Source organism: Triturus cristatus, chromosome 3_2 (assembly GCF_964204655.1).
Source record: "Triturus cristatus chromosome 3_2, aTriCri1.1, whole genome shotgun sequence".
Taxonomy (NCBI): Eukaryota; Metazoa; Chordata; class Amphibia; order Caudata; family Salamandridae; genus Triturus; species Triturus cristatus.
The window spans coordinates 822,453,411-822,469,940 of NC_140584.1; the positions used below are offsets into that span (position 1 = coordinate 822,453,411).

A 16,530-nucleotide genomic window follows, 5' to 3' on the forward strand; every position below is an offset into this window, starting at 1 on the left:
AACCTTGTTATTACTGCTGAGCATTCTCCCAAGCGGTGTTGCATGATTCATTCACCCTGCACAAGTTACACCTTGGAGTAGAAGAGTGAAGACAGAACCCACAAGTATTTTTGACTCGGTCTCTGAACATGGCTCCACCCCCTGTTCACAATCTTAGCGCATACCCCTCCACGAGCTTGTGTCTGATTGTGACCCTGGTTTCTTGTGATTCCTCAGTTTTTCACTCTTTGGTCTTCCTGTGCATCTCGCATGCCCCCAACACCAAGTGTTCTGTGGCAGACACCCGTTCGTCAGCTAGTCAGGATATAAGCCTTACGAAAAATAGGTGAGGGGGGGGGGGGGGTAATTGGTACATGGAATTCATTGATATCATACGAAATAACTCCCAACATGTATTTTCATATTCATATATTATTCCTCATTTAAAATTGGACGGGCCTACTTTACAAATACTTGACACAAGCATCTGAAAAGACCATATTTCTTATCATTTTTATATATCACATAGGTTTCATCTACTTAAAACTTGGTGTTAATGCGTGTTTGTTTTCTGCTGGTGTGCTTTATCCAGCTTCAAGGCACAAAAGCCTGCATTTTTCCAGGTCATTAGGCGATAGAAGGGTCAATAGTGTGAAGTTCTCTCTTACTTCTGTGTGAGAGATTCAAAGATTAACCCCTCTGGATCTCTTTCACGAATAAAGTGGATGCTACCAGCAGCGTGATGGAGGTTTACAAACACCCCGAGGCCAGGTTACACGCATGCAGTGTTTAGAAATGCACGCAGCTGTAGTAGTGCTGGGGCACAAAGTTACACGGCACCTCTCAGCATCCTTCGGCCACGTGTAAGGGGAACGGAGTCTCCTCTCTAAAAACAGCGGAGGGACTCCGTAGACCCGCGTCAACTCCCCACTTGTGCCCTTGTCCCAGTAAAGGATGCTCATGCATTCAGGCCATGTGAAACTGAGTGTATAACCTGAGCGTGACCCCGGGAAAGAGAGAATGTGATACTTGGCAGAACTGAAAGGACGCGGTTGGCGCAGCCACTGCAGAGAGATCTTTCAAGGGTCACAGTGCGTGATGGATTTTCCACCTCGGTGCTCACCGACCCGAGTCAGTCATCTAGCAGTTTCTGGTGTCTCTTTGAAAAGAGATAAGTTTTATCATTTCATCCCAGATCAACCGAGCACCGACCGAATACTGCCAAATTTATCAAGCATTTACAATGCAATAGGTCTCGCAGTGACATTGTTTAAAGCTTTTAGCATTGTAAATGATATTGTTTTTTTTTTCTTTTTCTAAAACGTATACAGTATATATTAATTATGCACCATTAGACTGGAGATGACACCCCACAGTCTTTAGGTAAAACACACTTCTAAAAACATGATATCACGCACGGCTTTAAGTGGGCCGGGTCCTGCCAGTGCTCACCACCGGCAGTTGCTAAAAGCAGGAGCCGAGACCGGTTCTTATCGGGCTCTCTATTTTCGTCCTCAGTCTGAGAATAGAAAAAAATCTTAACTCTGCAGCAGTTCACTATTTTTTATGTAAGTTATATTTTTTTTGCAGTTCTGTATTGCTAAACTGAACAACGACATCTTCATTTAATTTTTGGTAGACACGGACAAGTTAAACTCTTATTTGAGCGTTTTTAGACGTGTTGAGCATATTCCTGAAGTACAGGCAGTCATTAAGCAGGGCCGCTAAAGATGAAATTATCATTCATGGCAACGTTCTTACTTGAGCTGATGCACATCCAGCTCCTCGTGGAGCCCACAGAGCTATGCTATTGTGCGCTCTCGTTGAGTGTGTGTGACATCACGTTCTTAATGCCCCATATGTAGCCAGGTCTGGTAGTTCATTGGCTGAATGCAGCCACTTCCGGAAAATGTGTTGGACCTCGCTGTCTCAGGTTCGAATCCCAACAGGTTCAATCAGTCGTCCATCCTTCTCAGGGTGATAAGATGCATACCACTGCGTTGGGTAACAATAAAAACCTTCTAGCCTATCGATAGCGCCAAGAGGCCTGCTTCCACAAATATGCACGTTATTACCCAAGCTGATGCACATCTAGTGCCTCGTGCAGCCCATAGAGCAATTATCACCTAATTAGGCATCCTTATTTGGGGCCCCTAGCCAGTGATTTACAACAACCTCATCAGCAGCTAAACAGAAAACTCAAGGAGCTATTAACAAGTAGTAATTCGTATGCTCGAATCACTGCTATGTAGAGAAGTAAAATGGCACCTCAGCAGGCGCGCAACCCAATGAGCTATTTTATCAGCAATATATGCATTCTAGTGTTTACGGACTGCCTATATTAGTGATGGAACAGTATAGTATATTCAGCAAGCAGGCGCCCTACTCATTAAACCATTACCCAGTATGCATCTTTATTCTCAAGGCCACCACTGTGTAGAAAGGAGTAACATTACCCCATTCATGCTTTTAGTGCATTGATAGATTGTGTGCAGTGGAGGGGTCCTGCGAGCATTGTGGGAGCGAAGAGAGCTGCGTTACTCCCCGCTTACCTCTTCCCATATAAAGGAGCCAATGCTGTCTCTGCTCCTTGTCCCGGGAAAGAGAAGACGCGCGTGACGGCCTGGAATGCAGATGTTTTGGTGAACTCTGCCTGAACCTTAGTTTAGCACTCCTCCTCAGATAACAGAACAACCATAAAACTGAAAGACGCTGTAGACTTGGTGTCCCAAGAACGTTTACAAAAAGCCACAGGGCGGCAACCAAAAACCCTGCAGAGCAATGAGAACTTAGGGTTTTAAACAAATATTAACATTGCCCAATAGAAAGCATGAGCGGGATTACAAGTCCCTCTCCTAAAATACTTTTACCCCAATATGTCTCGCTACGCGAGCAGTGCATGCGCACTGCAACGCTAGGCGAGACCTAAAAACCTAAACTGGCCGTTTGGCTGTATCACCTAACTTTGCCTGCCTCTTTGTATAGTAATGTAATAATACAAAAGTATGTATGTGAGTTTTTGTCCTTAAAGTGTTTTTCTAAATTTCTTGGCCCCGAAGAACCATTCTCCTGCATTTAAACATTATGGTGATAATTTGCTCTGAACTTGAAAGGGTGGAACTGAGGTGGCAGTATGATGTATCATGGCTACTTCCTTAATAAACGTGTCTGTGTTTGACCGCTAAAGATATATTCTGCAGTACTGTAATAGAGTTTTAAGTGTTCACTTCGTGGTTAGTTATCAGTCTGACAGTACCTACCGATTTAAAATATTGAGGTGTAACGGATTAAAGTGAGAGGAGAGTGTTTCATCCCCTGATGTCAATGAATTCAGTAACATTAAGTGTAATATCCCCTTCTGTTTTTTTGTGAGAAAGCAAGAAATATTTACGGTTGTTTCGTGTTCTGTAAAAATGTATATATCTCGAAGCTTTGGTACTGTGCATTTACATAGCTAATCCGGATGGAGCACGTACATTTAAAGCGCTGGTTTGCAGTAATTTATGTGTATCATTAGCTAAAATAAAGCGTGGTTTGACAGAAGTCACCCAAACCTTTTAAAGTGAATTGTTTTGGTTGGATATGAAAAAATAAAGTTTTTGTTAATTTATAAATCCTACTTACTTTAGATGCCTGCTACAGTTATGTAAATGTATGGTTTTTTATATAGCGCTGATCACCACTACGGGTATCTCAGCGCCGTATTCATACCGCTGAAGGAACCCTTCCTGGCTTTCCATGTGAGGTGTCCACTCCTGGGCACCCCCATGGTGAAGGCCAGGCATCCCAGCGCTGTTGGGGCCGTTGTGGAGATTAAGCAAGCTATTGCCCAGAGTTGCAGCACTGAGGCGAGAATATCCGGTCCGCGGAATTTATAGCCCGAGACCCTGTCGCGACGGGAATCGAACCCTGGTCCCGGACCAGTGCTCTGCATCGAGGTCTGCCGCGCTAACCATTGAGCCACACTTCTCCACCATGAAACAAAAAATCTGAATTAATGATATAATCACAACTGGACATGGCAGTTTACCATGGCTGCTGTCCTATAAGCCCTCTTTCTTTGTGCCGTTTTACAGAGGACTACACCAGTCAGACCATAAAGAAGACATGTAGGGAGGGGGCTTCCGCTTCCAAATTACCAATATATAGTGTTTAGTTTACTTTGTTGTTTTCAATTTCACTTTAATCGAATGGGTTTCACTTTTTTTTTGCATTTCCTTGACAGGGTAAATGTAAATTACAAATTCAATGTAGTTTTTGCACAAAGTAGTATATTAATTTCATTGCGTATTGATCCAGAATGCTATAGATTTGCTCAGGCCTTGCCTTTAAAAAGTCCTGCTTTGTGGCCTCTGAAGGGCCCCTTCCACGGATGGGGCCCTTCCCATTTTTGGAGTCCTTACCGAGGCCCACGCTAACCCTGTCGCCCTGTTTGTAACACAGCTCGTGGAACCAGTCTGTCACCAGCTCTTCGAGCTCTACCGCAGCTCCGAGGTGCGGCTCAAGAGGTTCACGCTCCAGTTTTTGCCCGAGCTCATCTGGGTGTACCTGCGCCTCACGGCCAGCCGCGACCGGCAGAGCAACGGCTGTATCGAGGCGCTGCTCCTTGGCATCTACAACCTGGTAAGTGGCGCCGCGCAGCAGACGCGTCACCAGAGAGTGGTCTGAGAAAAGTCGAGTGGTGCCAAATATACTGTTCTGCATTCTGTTGTTTTATTCAAAGACGCTCAGGTGGGTATAAACAATAGTGCCACGGTGCTCCACGGAGTACTTTTTCGTCTTAAGTGTATTGTTAGGAAGTGACAGTAACACAGTCCCAAAGAAGGGTTATATCAGTTCACCTCTTTCCTTCCCTTTTCATGTGTATCGCCTCAACATGCGCACAGATAATGGAAATCAGGTTGAGACACGGTTTCCCGCTGTCCAGTGGCGTAACGAAATTTGGGCCCCCCCAGTCCCACGCAAGGTTAATGGATGTGCCACTGCCCAAGATTTAATCCAGAGCTCCAGGCCTGAGTACTGTGGTGAGGGGGCCCCCTGCAGCTCGGGACCCCCGCTCACCTTGTTACGCCCCTGCCGCTGTCTATGCTGCTGCACCTATGTCAGGTTTCAAACATCGGGTGCAAGTCTCCAGCTAAGCAGTCACCATAGTATCTGCTTTTTGAAACAACCTCCAGTTAAATAGTTGGGAGAGCCCAGACTCTCCTGTGATAAGAGAAAGGGAAAGAGGTCCCGTTGAGGGAGTGGGTCCTGAGAGAGAACATCAGGTCAGGCAGGACGAGAGGAGTCTGGGGAGCTGTGACCAGCGCAGAGGCTGGTCGGGGAGAGGTAAAGCCGGTCAGGGAATGGGCGAGTCACGAGAGAGAACTGGGCAATTTGTATTCTTTCTTTCCAAATGGTGATGGCCAGTAGATAGGAGGGGTGGCAGAGTTCTTGATTAGCCCTCAGAATAGGGTGACCAGACGTCCCGGACAGTCCCAGGTTTTCCATGACTGTCCCGGTGTCCCGACACTTTTTACAAAAACAAAGAAATGTCCCGGTTTTGAGAGAGGGTCAGGCGAACACGCATATATATAACTGACTGTGCTGTGAAGTCTCATGTTCACACCAGCCCTCTAATGACACCAGGGACAAGGTGGTTGAAAAGAGTCTCCTGCTGTGCTTCCTGACTTTATTCAGGCAGCACAGCATGATTAAAAGGGGAGAGGGGGGGCGAACTCGCCCCTGCAGAGCGCCCAAGGCCAAAATGATAAAGCTACCCTTGCAACATACCCTAGCTTGGCCGAGGAGGTCTTTCATTTTTATGCTACAGAGGTGTGTGCATACACCTGTGTAGCATGAAAATTAAAGACTTGCTCGGCCATGCTGTGGTGTGTTCCGTATGGCAGATAGATAGATAGAGCGGCAAATCAATTGAAAGAGAAATTGGATTAAATGTTGACACTGCACTGACCAGTGCCAACAATGAGTCCTATTTCTATGTCAATGGCTGTCCCGGTTTTTTGTTTTGAAAATCTGGTCACCCTACCTCAGAGCAGTCCTGCAGACGGTATTGCTTTGGTACTCATTAGAGGAAGTGTAGTGTATAAGTGAAGAAACTGCTACTATACGAATAAATGGAATGCACCTTACATTGATCACAGTATATTAAAGCCTGATAACTTGAATGGGCTTCAAATAAACAAATGTACCTGACATACTTAACCCGGCTGGCATTGACCATGATCAAGAATCATGGCAACAATTTTATACATCCACAGTAGACTGACAGTTTTGTTAAAATGAAAATGGTACCTGGCTCTATTTCAGGCACTGCCTGTGGACTTAATAACAACAGTACAGGGGAAGTTAATTAATTGTATTTGGATTATGATGAAACAAAAAAAAATCCAAGTAATTGTAAAACTGGCCAGAAAACCCAGTCCAAAAAATCATAAGTACATTTTAGCAGCAAGAGGTAAGATCCATGTTTGACGTTGTTAAATCTAAATCTGACGTACACTGGGGGCATATGGAACAGGCAGTGACAGGAAGGAACTGGCTGCCAAAAATTCATAGCCCCACATCATTTCCTCAGACCTGATCTCTGAGTGAATGACAGCAGTACGGGACATACTCGCACTAAATTGTCTAAATGGTCTTCACTCCATTTACTGCGTCATTTATGCCAAACCATTGATTCTCTTATTGCTCATATCCGAACGTAGAGAGCGTGATGCCTGAAGGGAAAGGGGTTCTAGAGTGGTAAATTATAGTATATGAAAACAATGGTCCAAAAGTTTATCAGTTTATGGGCATATTGATTGTCTCCATGTCACCTATTTACAGGCACGAAAATGCAGTCGGAAACTGTCTTTGGGGGCCCCCAGTGGGGCCCCCATGGGTGCGAGGCTGCCGAATGGCGGCATGGGGGCACCTTTAGTGCCCCTCTGTGGATCCTTGCACCCGGTGCCAGGCACCTTGGGGTGCCGGCCACAGGGTGCAGGGATGAACTGCACCCCTGCTTTTCGCACTGCAAGCATGCATTCCGCTCGGAATGCATGCTTGCATTGTGAAGTATACAAATGCGACCGAACCCTGTTCGGTTGCATCGTACTTGCAGGGCCATAACCGACGACAGAAGGTCGGTCGGTTATGGCTCCTGACCGATGGACAGACTTGAGTCCGTCCGACATCGGAATCAGCCCCCTAGTGTTGGGTCCGGATGTTTGCAAGTTTTTCTTCTTCGGAGAAGTCTTTCCAGTCACGAGGTAAGGTGACTCCTCGTTTTGATGATAGTGCGCATGGGCATCTACTCCATTGTTAGATTGTTTTTTTCCACCATCGGGTTCTGACGTGTATTGCTGTGCTCCAGTTCGAAACCGTTCTTCGGGTTCCCCTCGGTGCGCAATCCACTCTACCCTGAACGGTATTGTTTCTGCAACGCGTTTCCCTGTTCTCCGTGTATCGACTCGCTTGACAAATTCTCAATTTTTGATCAAAAACCTAGTGGGCGGCCGTCGGGCCTAGCCGCATCAGTCCACCCTCCTGCCGATGGAACGGAGTCCATTCCAATTCTGTCCTGGGTGCCACGCCAAGTACCTTCTCACAGACCTACATCAAGTTTGTAACTTGTGCCTCTCGCCGGAGCACAAGTAGGAAGACTGCAACGCTTGTAAATCGTTTCGGTTCTAGAAGACTCTACGTGATCATCGGGCTCGATGACAAGAGATGCAATGTCAAAGCATCCAACACACTCGGGATATTTTCGGGGACGAATCCGAGCTAAAGGAGATCGAAGCGTCTGCCGCAGAAGAAGAGGCCTTCTCAGTTCCAGAGTCTGATTCCCAGCTCGAGATCGATCTGGAGTGCAAAGATGTGCCTCCGGGACAATGTGCCATGAGTACCGAAGACCCCTTGCCCCCTAAATCCTCTTCTAAAACACATAAGGCCACCTCTGCCTTCTGGCCAAGGTCGGCACAGAGACAATGTTTCCGACGTCCCGCCTCTTGGCCTTCCGGCTCCAGAACGAGTCGACCGAAATTACCTTTGAATCCGAAACCATAAGGCTCCAAGGACAAAGCTAGATCGGAGCCAAAATCCTACGCTTTGAAACAAAAACATGCTTCGGAGCCGAAATCTACTACCAAAGACAAATCCATTTTGATGCTGAAATTCAAGGACAGTGTCTCCGAGCCACCAGAACCCATTTTAGACGTTCTTAAGGCCAAATTGGATCCTAAATTAAAAAAAGATTTAGATTAATCCGGATACTGGACATATTTCTCCTAAAACACCAGCAAAACACAAACTTCCTTCAGATGAAACTGCCAATAAGATTCCTCTAAAGAAGAAGGAGGACATGGCTATCAGCCCTGTTTATCATGCCCCACAACCCTGTCTGCCTCCACCATCTTCTCCACAGTTAATAATTGAAGATCCCTTACACAACACCTCAGGGATCTCCACATGCAGATCCAGATAGGGATAATTGTGTTGATGATACTCAGTTGCCTGTAGACCCATGGAATGATTACACCATTGATCCTCCAGTAGATAATGACCTAGACCTTTACCCTGCAAAGCCATCACCATCAAACGATAATATGGCTTACCAACAGCTAATTGCTAGAGCAGCAGAGTATCATGTAGTGGCCTTACATGAAAAGACATTAGAAGAGGACTTTTTATTTGAAACACTTGAGTCCACACACAGGTCAAGTCAAACGCTCCCTATGCTCAAAGGCATGATGAAGCATGCAGATGATATCTTTAAAGACCCTGTCCAGGATTGTATTTTAACTCCACGAGTTTACAAAAAATATAAACCCTCACCATCAGATCCTGTAAAAGGACAGTTACCTCTGGACTCCCTAGTAGTGTCCAATGCTCGCAAAAGAGCTAACTCGCAATCCCCTGGGGCTGCACCTCCCCCATACAAAGAGTCTAAATTTATAGATGCCTCAGGAAAATGAGTGGCTGTTCAAACTGCTAACCACTTGCGCATCGCAAACACACAGGGCCTACTAGCTAGGTACGACAGGGCGCACTGGAATGAGATGGAGTAGCTGCTCCAATATCTCCCAGACAAACACGAAACTAAGGCACAGCAGTTAGTTGAAGAGGGAAAACTCATTTCAAACTCCTCAATCAAATGTGCTTTAGATGCAGCCGACACCGCAGCAAGGGAGATCAATACTAGCATTCTCCTTAGAAGGCATGCATGGCTTAGGACCTTTGGGTTTAAGCCTGAATTTCAACAGTCCATTTTGAACACTCCCTTTGACAAAGAACGCCTGTTTGGTCCTATAGTCGACCAGTCCTTAGAAAAGATGAAAAAAGACACAGAAGTGGCAAAGTTCATAGGAGCGCTTCAGTCCCCATCCAATCAATCCTTTCCCTCTAGAGGTTTCTATAGAGGAAACAGTTCTAAGGGTAGTGGTAATGGCGCCACACCGCATAACACCCCTTCCCCAAACAAACAGTGACCTGCACACACTTCCCCCGATTTTGACACCTGTCGGGGGAAGACTTCAACAGTTTCTCCTCATTTGGCAATCTATAACAACCGACAAATGGGTGCTCAACCTTATCCAACATGGTTATTGCCTGGAGCTCATCACCAATCCACCAAACATTCCACCTCGCATTAACAAACAGTCGTCCGACCACTGACAGCTACTCAAACAAGAGGTGCAATCTCTCTTAGAAAAGGGAGCCGTAGAACCAGTTCCATTACACTAACAAGGTTCAGGACTTTATTCTCTTTATTTTTCTAATCCCCAAAAAGGACGGATCCTTTAGACTAATTTTTTATCTCGGAGAGTTAAACCAGTACATACTGTCAGAACATTTCCACATGATAATGCTGCAAAAAGTCCTTCCACTTCTACAGCAAGGCGATTTTATGTCCACACTGGACTTAAAATACACATATTTCCACATTTTCATTCATCCAGCTCCTCGCAAATACCTCAGATTTGTGATAGCAGGCAAACACTATCAATTCAAAGTACTTCAATTCGGAGTGACTACTGCTCCCAGAGTATTTACAAAATGTCTAGCAGTAGTCGCAGCTCATCTCAGAAAACTACAAATTCATGTCTTCGCGTTCCTAGACGACTGTCTCATCAAAGCCAGCACACGCCAAAAGTGTCTAAAACACACTCGGACCACGCTACATCTACTCCATCGATTGGGTTTCACGGTCAACATTCAAAAGTCTCACCTACAGTCTTCACAAATACAATCCTATCTAGTAGCCACTCTTAAAACTCCGCTCTAGCTTCCCCCAATGAAGGCAGAATTTCCAGTATCCAAACTTTATTTCTGCAGTTCCAAACCAACCTAACCTTGCCAGCTAGGATTATCATGCGGCTACTGGGAATGATGGCTTCATGCATTGCAATAGTGCCTCATGCAAGACTACACATGTGTCCACTACAAGAATGCTTAGCACATCAGTGGAATCAGTCACAGCGTCAATTAACAGATATAGTGTTGGTAGACAGCCACACTCATCGCTCTCTGTAGTCGTGGAACACACATAATTTATCAAAAGTGTGGCCTTTCATCGACCCTGTTCCTCACGTTGTGCTAACAGCAGACGCATATCTCACGGGTTGGGGTGCACATCTCTATCATTACACAATTCAGGGTCGGTCTCTGGTACGACAAACACAAACAGATCCACATCAACTATCTAGAGCTTCTAGCACTATTTCTAGTGCTGAAAGCTTTTCAGTCTCATCTCACAGGCAAAGTTATCCTAGACCGCACGGCCATCATGACAGCGATGTAGTATGTACAAAAGCGGGGGGGGACACACACACACACACACCAACTGTCTCAGACAATTTGGAAATGGGCAATCTGACACAAGATTCACCTTCTGACAGAACACCTCCCAGGAGTGAACAATCAATTTGCAGATCTACTCAGCAGAAAGAGACAGCAAATACACGAGTGGGAACTTCATCCCCAAATTATCCTTGCATACTTTCAACAATTGCGATACCCGCAAATTGATTTGTTCGCCAGAGCAGACAACGCACAATGCCCAAACTTCGCCTCCAGGTTCCCACACCTTCTATCCAAAGGCAATGCCCTATGGATGAATTGGTCAGGGATATTTGCCTACGCTTTTCCGCCTCTCCCACTCCTTCCATTTGTGGTTTGGAAACTCAGGCAAACATCACTCGCACCGATTTTTGTAGCTCCCACATGGGGCCCTCAACCATGGTACACCACTCTGTTAGAGCTCTCAGTAGTTCCACATCAAAAGCTACATCTCACCTCAGTCTCCTCACTCAGAACCATGGAGAAATCAAGCATTCAATTTCCATGGAGCTCAACTTAGCGTTTGGGCTCCTGAAGTCATAGAGTTTGGATATATAAATTTGCCACCAGACTGCATGACTGTTCTGGAGGAAGCAATACAGCCTACTACCAGAGCTTGCAATGCAGCAAAATGGAAACAATTTGTTGTCTACTATAATAGCAACAACATTCTACCTCTAGATGCTTCCGTTCAGAACATTGTTTGTTACCTTCTGCACCTCCAGCAATGTGGGCTAGCTTACACATCTATTCGGTTGCACCTTGCAGGAGTAGCTGCAAATTTGCAAAACAGACATTTATCTTTGTTCAAAGTTCCTCTCATTAAAGCTTTAATGGAAGGCTTAAAGAGAGTTATACCAACCACCAAGAATTCCCCCAGCACCAGTGTGGAATCTTGATGTTGTACTTACAAGCCTTATGGGTCCACCCTTTAAACCACTACACTAGTGTCCTTTACAGTGTCTCTCATAGAAGGTTGCATTCCTCATTGCAGTCACTTCATTAAGGAGAGTTGGTGAGCTACAGGCATTAACCTTAGAGGAACCCTCCTTTCAACTCCATAAAGATAGGGTAGTTCTTCGCACCAATCCCAGATTCCTTCCCAAAGTGGTTTCTGCTTTCCGTAGTAACCAATCAGTTGAGTTACCTGTGTTCTTTCCTCAACCTGATTCAGTAGCAGAACGGGCTCTTCACACACTTGACATCAGAAGAACTTTATTGTATTATATCGAAAGAACAAAAGATTTTCGTAAAACAAAGCAACTGTTTGTTTCATTTACACCACCTCACAAAGGAAATTCAATTTCTAAATCTGGCATTTCAAGATGGATTGTTAAGTGCATTCAAACTTGCTACACAAAAGCTAAAAGAACTTCATACCCACTAGAGCGCATTCCACTTGCAAAATAAGGGCATCTATGGCCTTCTTAGGTAACATCCCTATAAATTACATCTGTAAAGCAGCAACATGGTCTACACCACACACATTTACCAAACACTATTGCGTGAATGTGTTAGCATGCCAACAAGCCAATGTAGGGCAAGCAGTGCTAAAGACACTTTTGCAGACAACTGCAACATCTACAGGTTAGCCACTGCTTCGGGAGAATACTGCTATATAGTCTATGCAAAGCATGTGTATCTGCTGCACACAAGCCTCGAACGGATTATGTTACTTACCCAGTAAGCAATCTGTTCTTGGCATGTAGAGCTGTAGATTCACATGCACCCTCCTACCTCCCCGGGCACCTGTAGTTGTTGCAATTCTCATTATTCTCATTATTTACATTATTTACACATGGACATCTCTTTACTACACTCACTCACTCCATTCTCACCCTCTTGTGGGAAAACAATCTAACAATAGTGTTGATGCCCATACGCACTATCACCGAAAGGAGGAGTCACTTTACCTCGTGTGCGGAAAGACTTCAATGAAGAGGAACAACTTGCAAACATCCGGACCCAACACTAGATGGCAGGAGTATGCAAAGCATGTGAATCTACTGCTCTACATACCAAGAACAGATGCTTACTGGGTAAGTAACATTATTATATATATATATATATATATATATATATATATCTATATCTATGACCTCTAGATATAATTATATACCTTGAAAGGTCATCATCTGAAATGTGCACTGAAAATCTGTGCACTGTTTAATGCATAAATGCAATTCAAAAGCCCAATTACAGGCCCCCAAAATGTATTCTTTGCATGACCCAAACTCTACACCAGTCACTCTCCGGCTGCTTGATCAAGGAAAGAACGATTTTTCTGCAGGTTGCCTGTCGCAGAAAATTTAATTATTGGCTAAAGGTGTGTTCCTAATGATACTGACAAATTTGAACAGTAAATTTTTTTAAATGTAAATTGAATTTTAAATCACAAAAGCAAACGGGTATATTAAATCTACCATTGAGTGATGATCACTTGACTTATTCTAGAAAAATCACTGCATGCGATTTATGCATGTAGTAGATTACCTCAATATATAAGGTACTTTGATTCAGCATGATCCTAGAAATCTAACTCTGAGAGAGATCTGAAATTTGCAGTGTCATCAATCTGTTTTCAGAAACTAGAAGATAACATTTACGGCACAGATGAAAGATAACATTTACTGCACAGATGGCTTCATACAACTCGGTTTAAGAAAGATGAAACTGGACATTTACCACTTATACCGGGGAAGGAAGGGTTTGGAATGCAAGGAAATAATTTGTGTGTCATGTGGTGGTGTCCAAAGTCGTCCGATTTTTGGACAGATTTTTCAAAACCTCATCAGATTTCTACGATTTGAACTTTCCGGTGGTAGTTGTGGTGAAGTCTTACCATGCTGACCTTGGAGACTTGATTTTTAATGCTAAATTATAAACTTAACTAAAACTGTAATGCGATTGTGTGCAAATCACATATTTCTGAGCCTCAGATGAAATGTACATATGGAAAAAATGGTTTCTACTGTAATCCAGCCCCAGCTGATCCACACACACCATACCGCTCTCATGTTCGAGATGCTCTTGCTACAAAAAAATAATTCTCCTGTAATGTGATGATCTACTTTCAGGATCTAGATCCATTCTGTATGGAGTCTGTAAACTAAATATGCAGGACCAGTGCTCCTTAAGATCGTAATACTCAACCAAGTGCCCAAAATAAGTACATCGAGGACCAATGGTATTAACTTCTAATATCTGGTTCGTTTGCCCTGGAACTTGTTTCTGCTTACACTTCATAAACATGGAAGCCTCCCCTTACTCAGGAAAGCCCTCAGATCTTTCCTGTTAACTTGTGCGTCTGCCTATGTTAGGATCTGTATATTTTAGTCTTTAATTCCACAATGCTCTTTGGAGTGAACATACTTTAAAAAAAAAAAAAAAAATTCTTATCTGGCCTCTAAAGAAGTGACAATATGACTTCCACAGCCCGAAAACCAAATGCTGAGCATACTTGAAGAACTACTGTCCATCTATGATGCTGGAGTAGTAGCAGCCTTTGTCCTTTATATAATCTGAGTGACGTTGGAAATCACTGACCACCACTCAAAATCCCACAAATCTACATAGATCTTTGAGGAATACCCCTAGTCTTCCTCTACCGCTTTTTATAGGACGTGTACATCAATAAAAACAAAGGATTGGGCTTTGGAATACTAAAGCACCTCTATATACCAGTGGACGATTCAGTCAAGAAGGCTGCTATTTTCAACTTCTCTGGCACAGCTCCCTTTTCATTGGCTGGGTACAAGCGTTGGGCATCATAGCATCATAGAGATAGTGCGAATGCGGCCTCTGCCAAGATAAGTGGTGGTTCAGCTGAAACCACCTTCCTGGATTGGGGGCCTAGCACAGCCGCTTTTAGCTCTCCTCTAAGATTTGTGAGGGATTCAAGATAGCGATAACCCCTCAGCAACAAACTGTATCATGCCCTATGGGAATTGAAGTACTGAACCTTCTAGTGTATCTGCTCAGAGAGGGACCTCCCACAACTGACACCTTTGAGGGGGAAACAGTCTGGGAGAGCGGACAGACCAGTCCGATGCATGTGGGCATTTCAACCCTCATTTGAATGAAGGATTAACCTTTGAAAAACTTAAATGGTGAATTGCCTGTCACTGTGCTCTTTGACTGAATTGTGTGTGAGACAGCACATACGTACACTTCTTGGAGATGTCTGTGAAGGAGATTAATCAGGAAACTAAAAGAAAAGTGAGTTTTCTTGGTACTCAAAACCCCGATCTTTAAAGCGACAGGAAGAGGCTGTTTTTGGCTCAGGGAGCGAAGGCTATGTTTTCAATTCTGAAAGGGCAACAACAGTTTACCCAATTTACAGAACCTAAAGTAATCTCATGTAGAGTGTGTCAGAGAAGATATTAAAGGACTAGGGCTGAATAATGGGAAAATGGTGGACCAGAAGTCTCCACTCTGGAATCTGAAAGGGTCAACCATGGGCAGATGCTGCTTAGACAGCAAATTTTAAACAATGCACTGTAAAGTTTTTCATCCAATTTGAAGCCAAGGAAGAAATTCCAGAGCAAGACAAGAGCCCCAAACCTTAGAATACTTCATCTGCCCCACCTTGTTGACCTCAAACATTTTAAAAGGACTTAGACGTCTCTTTTAAAAATTCGATTCTGGATACTAGTTCCTGTGTTGAGGTCAACAAAGTAGCCAGATTTCAAAATAGGTATTTACTGAGACTTTACTCTGGCATTATTCTGGTATAACTTGAAAACCCTAGCCAGTGGGAGTGGACAACCAGGGTAGTCACAAAGAAATCATTCTTATGGGTGCTGATAGCTACATGTCCTCTGCAGACAGAAACTGCAAAGCGAGTCCAGGAGGCATCAAGGTACAGGAGTCGAGGTCTGAAATGTAACGGGGTTCAGGGTGTAAAAGGCAACACGTTGTGGTTCTCTGAGTAGATAGGGAACTGGGTGCATGAGATTGATGAGAGGGACACAGGTGGGGAGGTTCAGCTAGCTATTGCAAAGGCAGTGAGGCATTGGAAGCAGAGAGTGTAGAGTGAAGCATAGGACAGGGCTACATTCAACAGTCAACAGGAAGCAAATAGTGCTGTTAGTTTCTAATACACCACTATTCTATTTTAATCGAAGTTAGGCTTGTTTACTACGTTGTCTCTTGGCGACAAGGATGGGATGGATAAGCCATCACCCATCTAGACCTACTATACAGTTGATACCTTTCTCAAGTGTGGCCCGCCGATGATGGAGATATGGTCTTTACTTCCTGATTCTGGAGCCGATCCATCTCTACAGGAGGTATTTGCCGCTGTGCTTGGTTGGCAGGTGCCCGATAGACTTTTGAGCAGCACTCAATGGAATGCTGGTTTGTTCTCCAGTTACAACTCTGTTCTTGTTATAGATGTTGATGGAGTGGTAGCTTACCTGTGATGCAGAGTGATGCATCAGATGCTGTATCAGGCCATCTAGTGGGACCGCACTGGAACTCAAGTTGATCAGAGTGGATAAATACATTCAAATGAATTTGGAGTTAAATGCAGCAGGTCACTGATAATACACACAGTTCCACAGATCTTTCATGATACTTGTTGCTCCTATACTCAGGTTTAAGATGCCCTACATACTTGTATTCAGGTATGTTTTGTGCAGGACGACACTTGATTTACAAGAAGTGTAGCACATATGAATTCCTGTTATATCTAAGAGTAAACAAAAGGTTATTTTGGACATTAGTAAACAC

The 16,530-nt window shown here is 44.2% G+C and overlaps 1 protein-coding gene across 3 annotated transcripts in view; it reads left to right on the forward strand.

Moving 5' to 3' along the window:
- The window catches only part of HYCC2 (hyccin PI4KA lipid kinase complex subunit 2), a 566,375-nt gene that overhangs the window by 350,973 nt on the left and 198,872 nt on the right, over positions 1-16,530 (forward strand). For all 3 annotated transcript variants that reach the window (XM_085649028.1, XM_085649026.1, XM_085649027.1), the window contains one exon: positions 4,423-4,602. In XM_085649028.1, the coding sequence (XP_085505154.1) occupies positions 4,423-4,602 (180 nt within the window). The remainder of the gene's footprint in view (positions 1-4,422; positions 4,603-16,530) is intronic.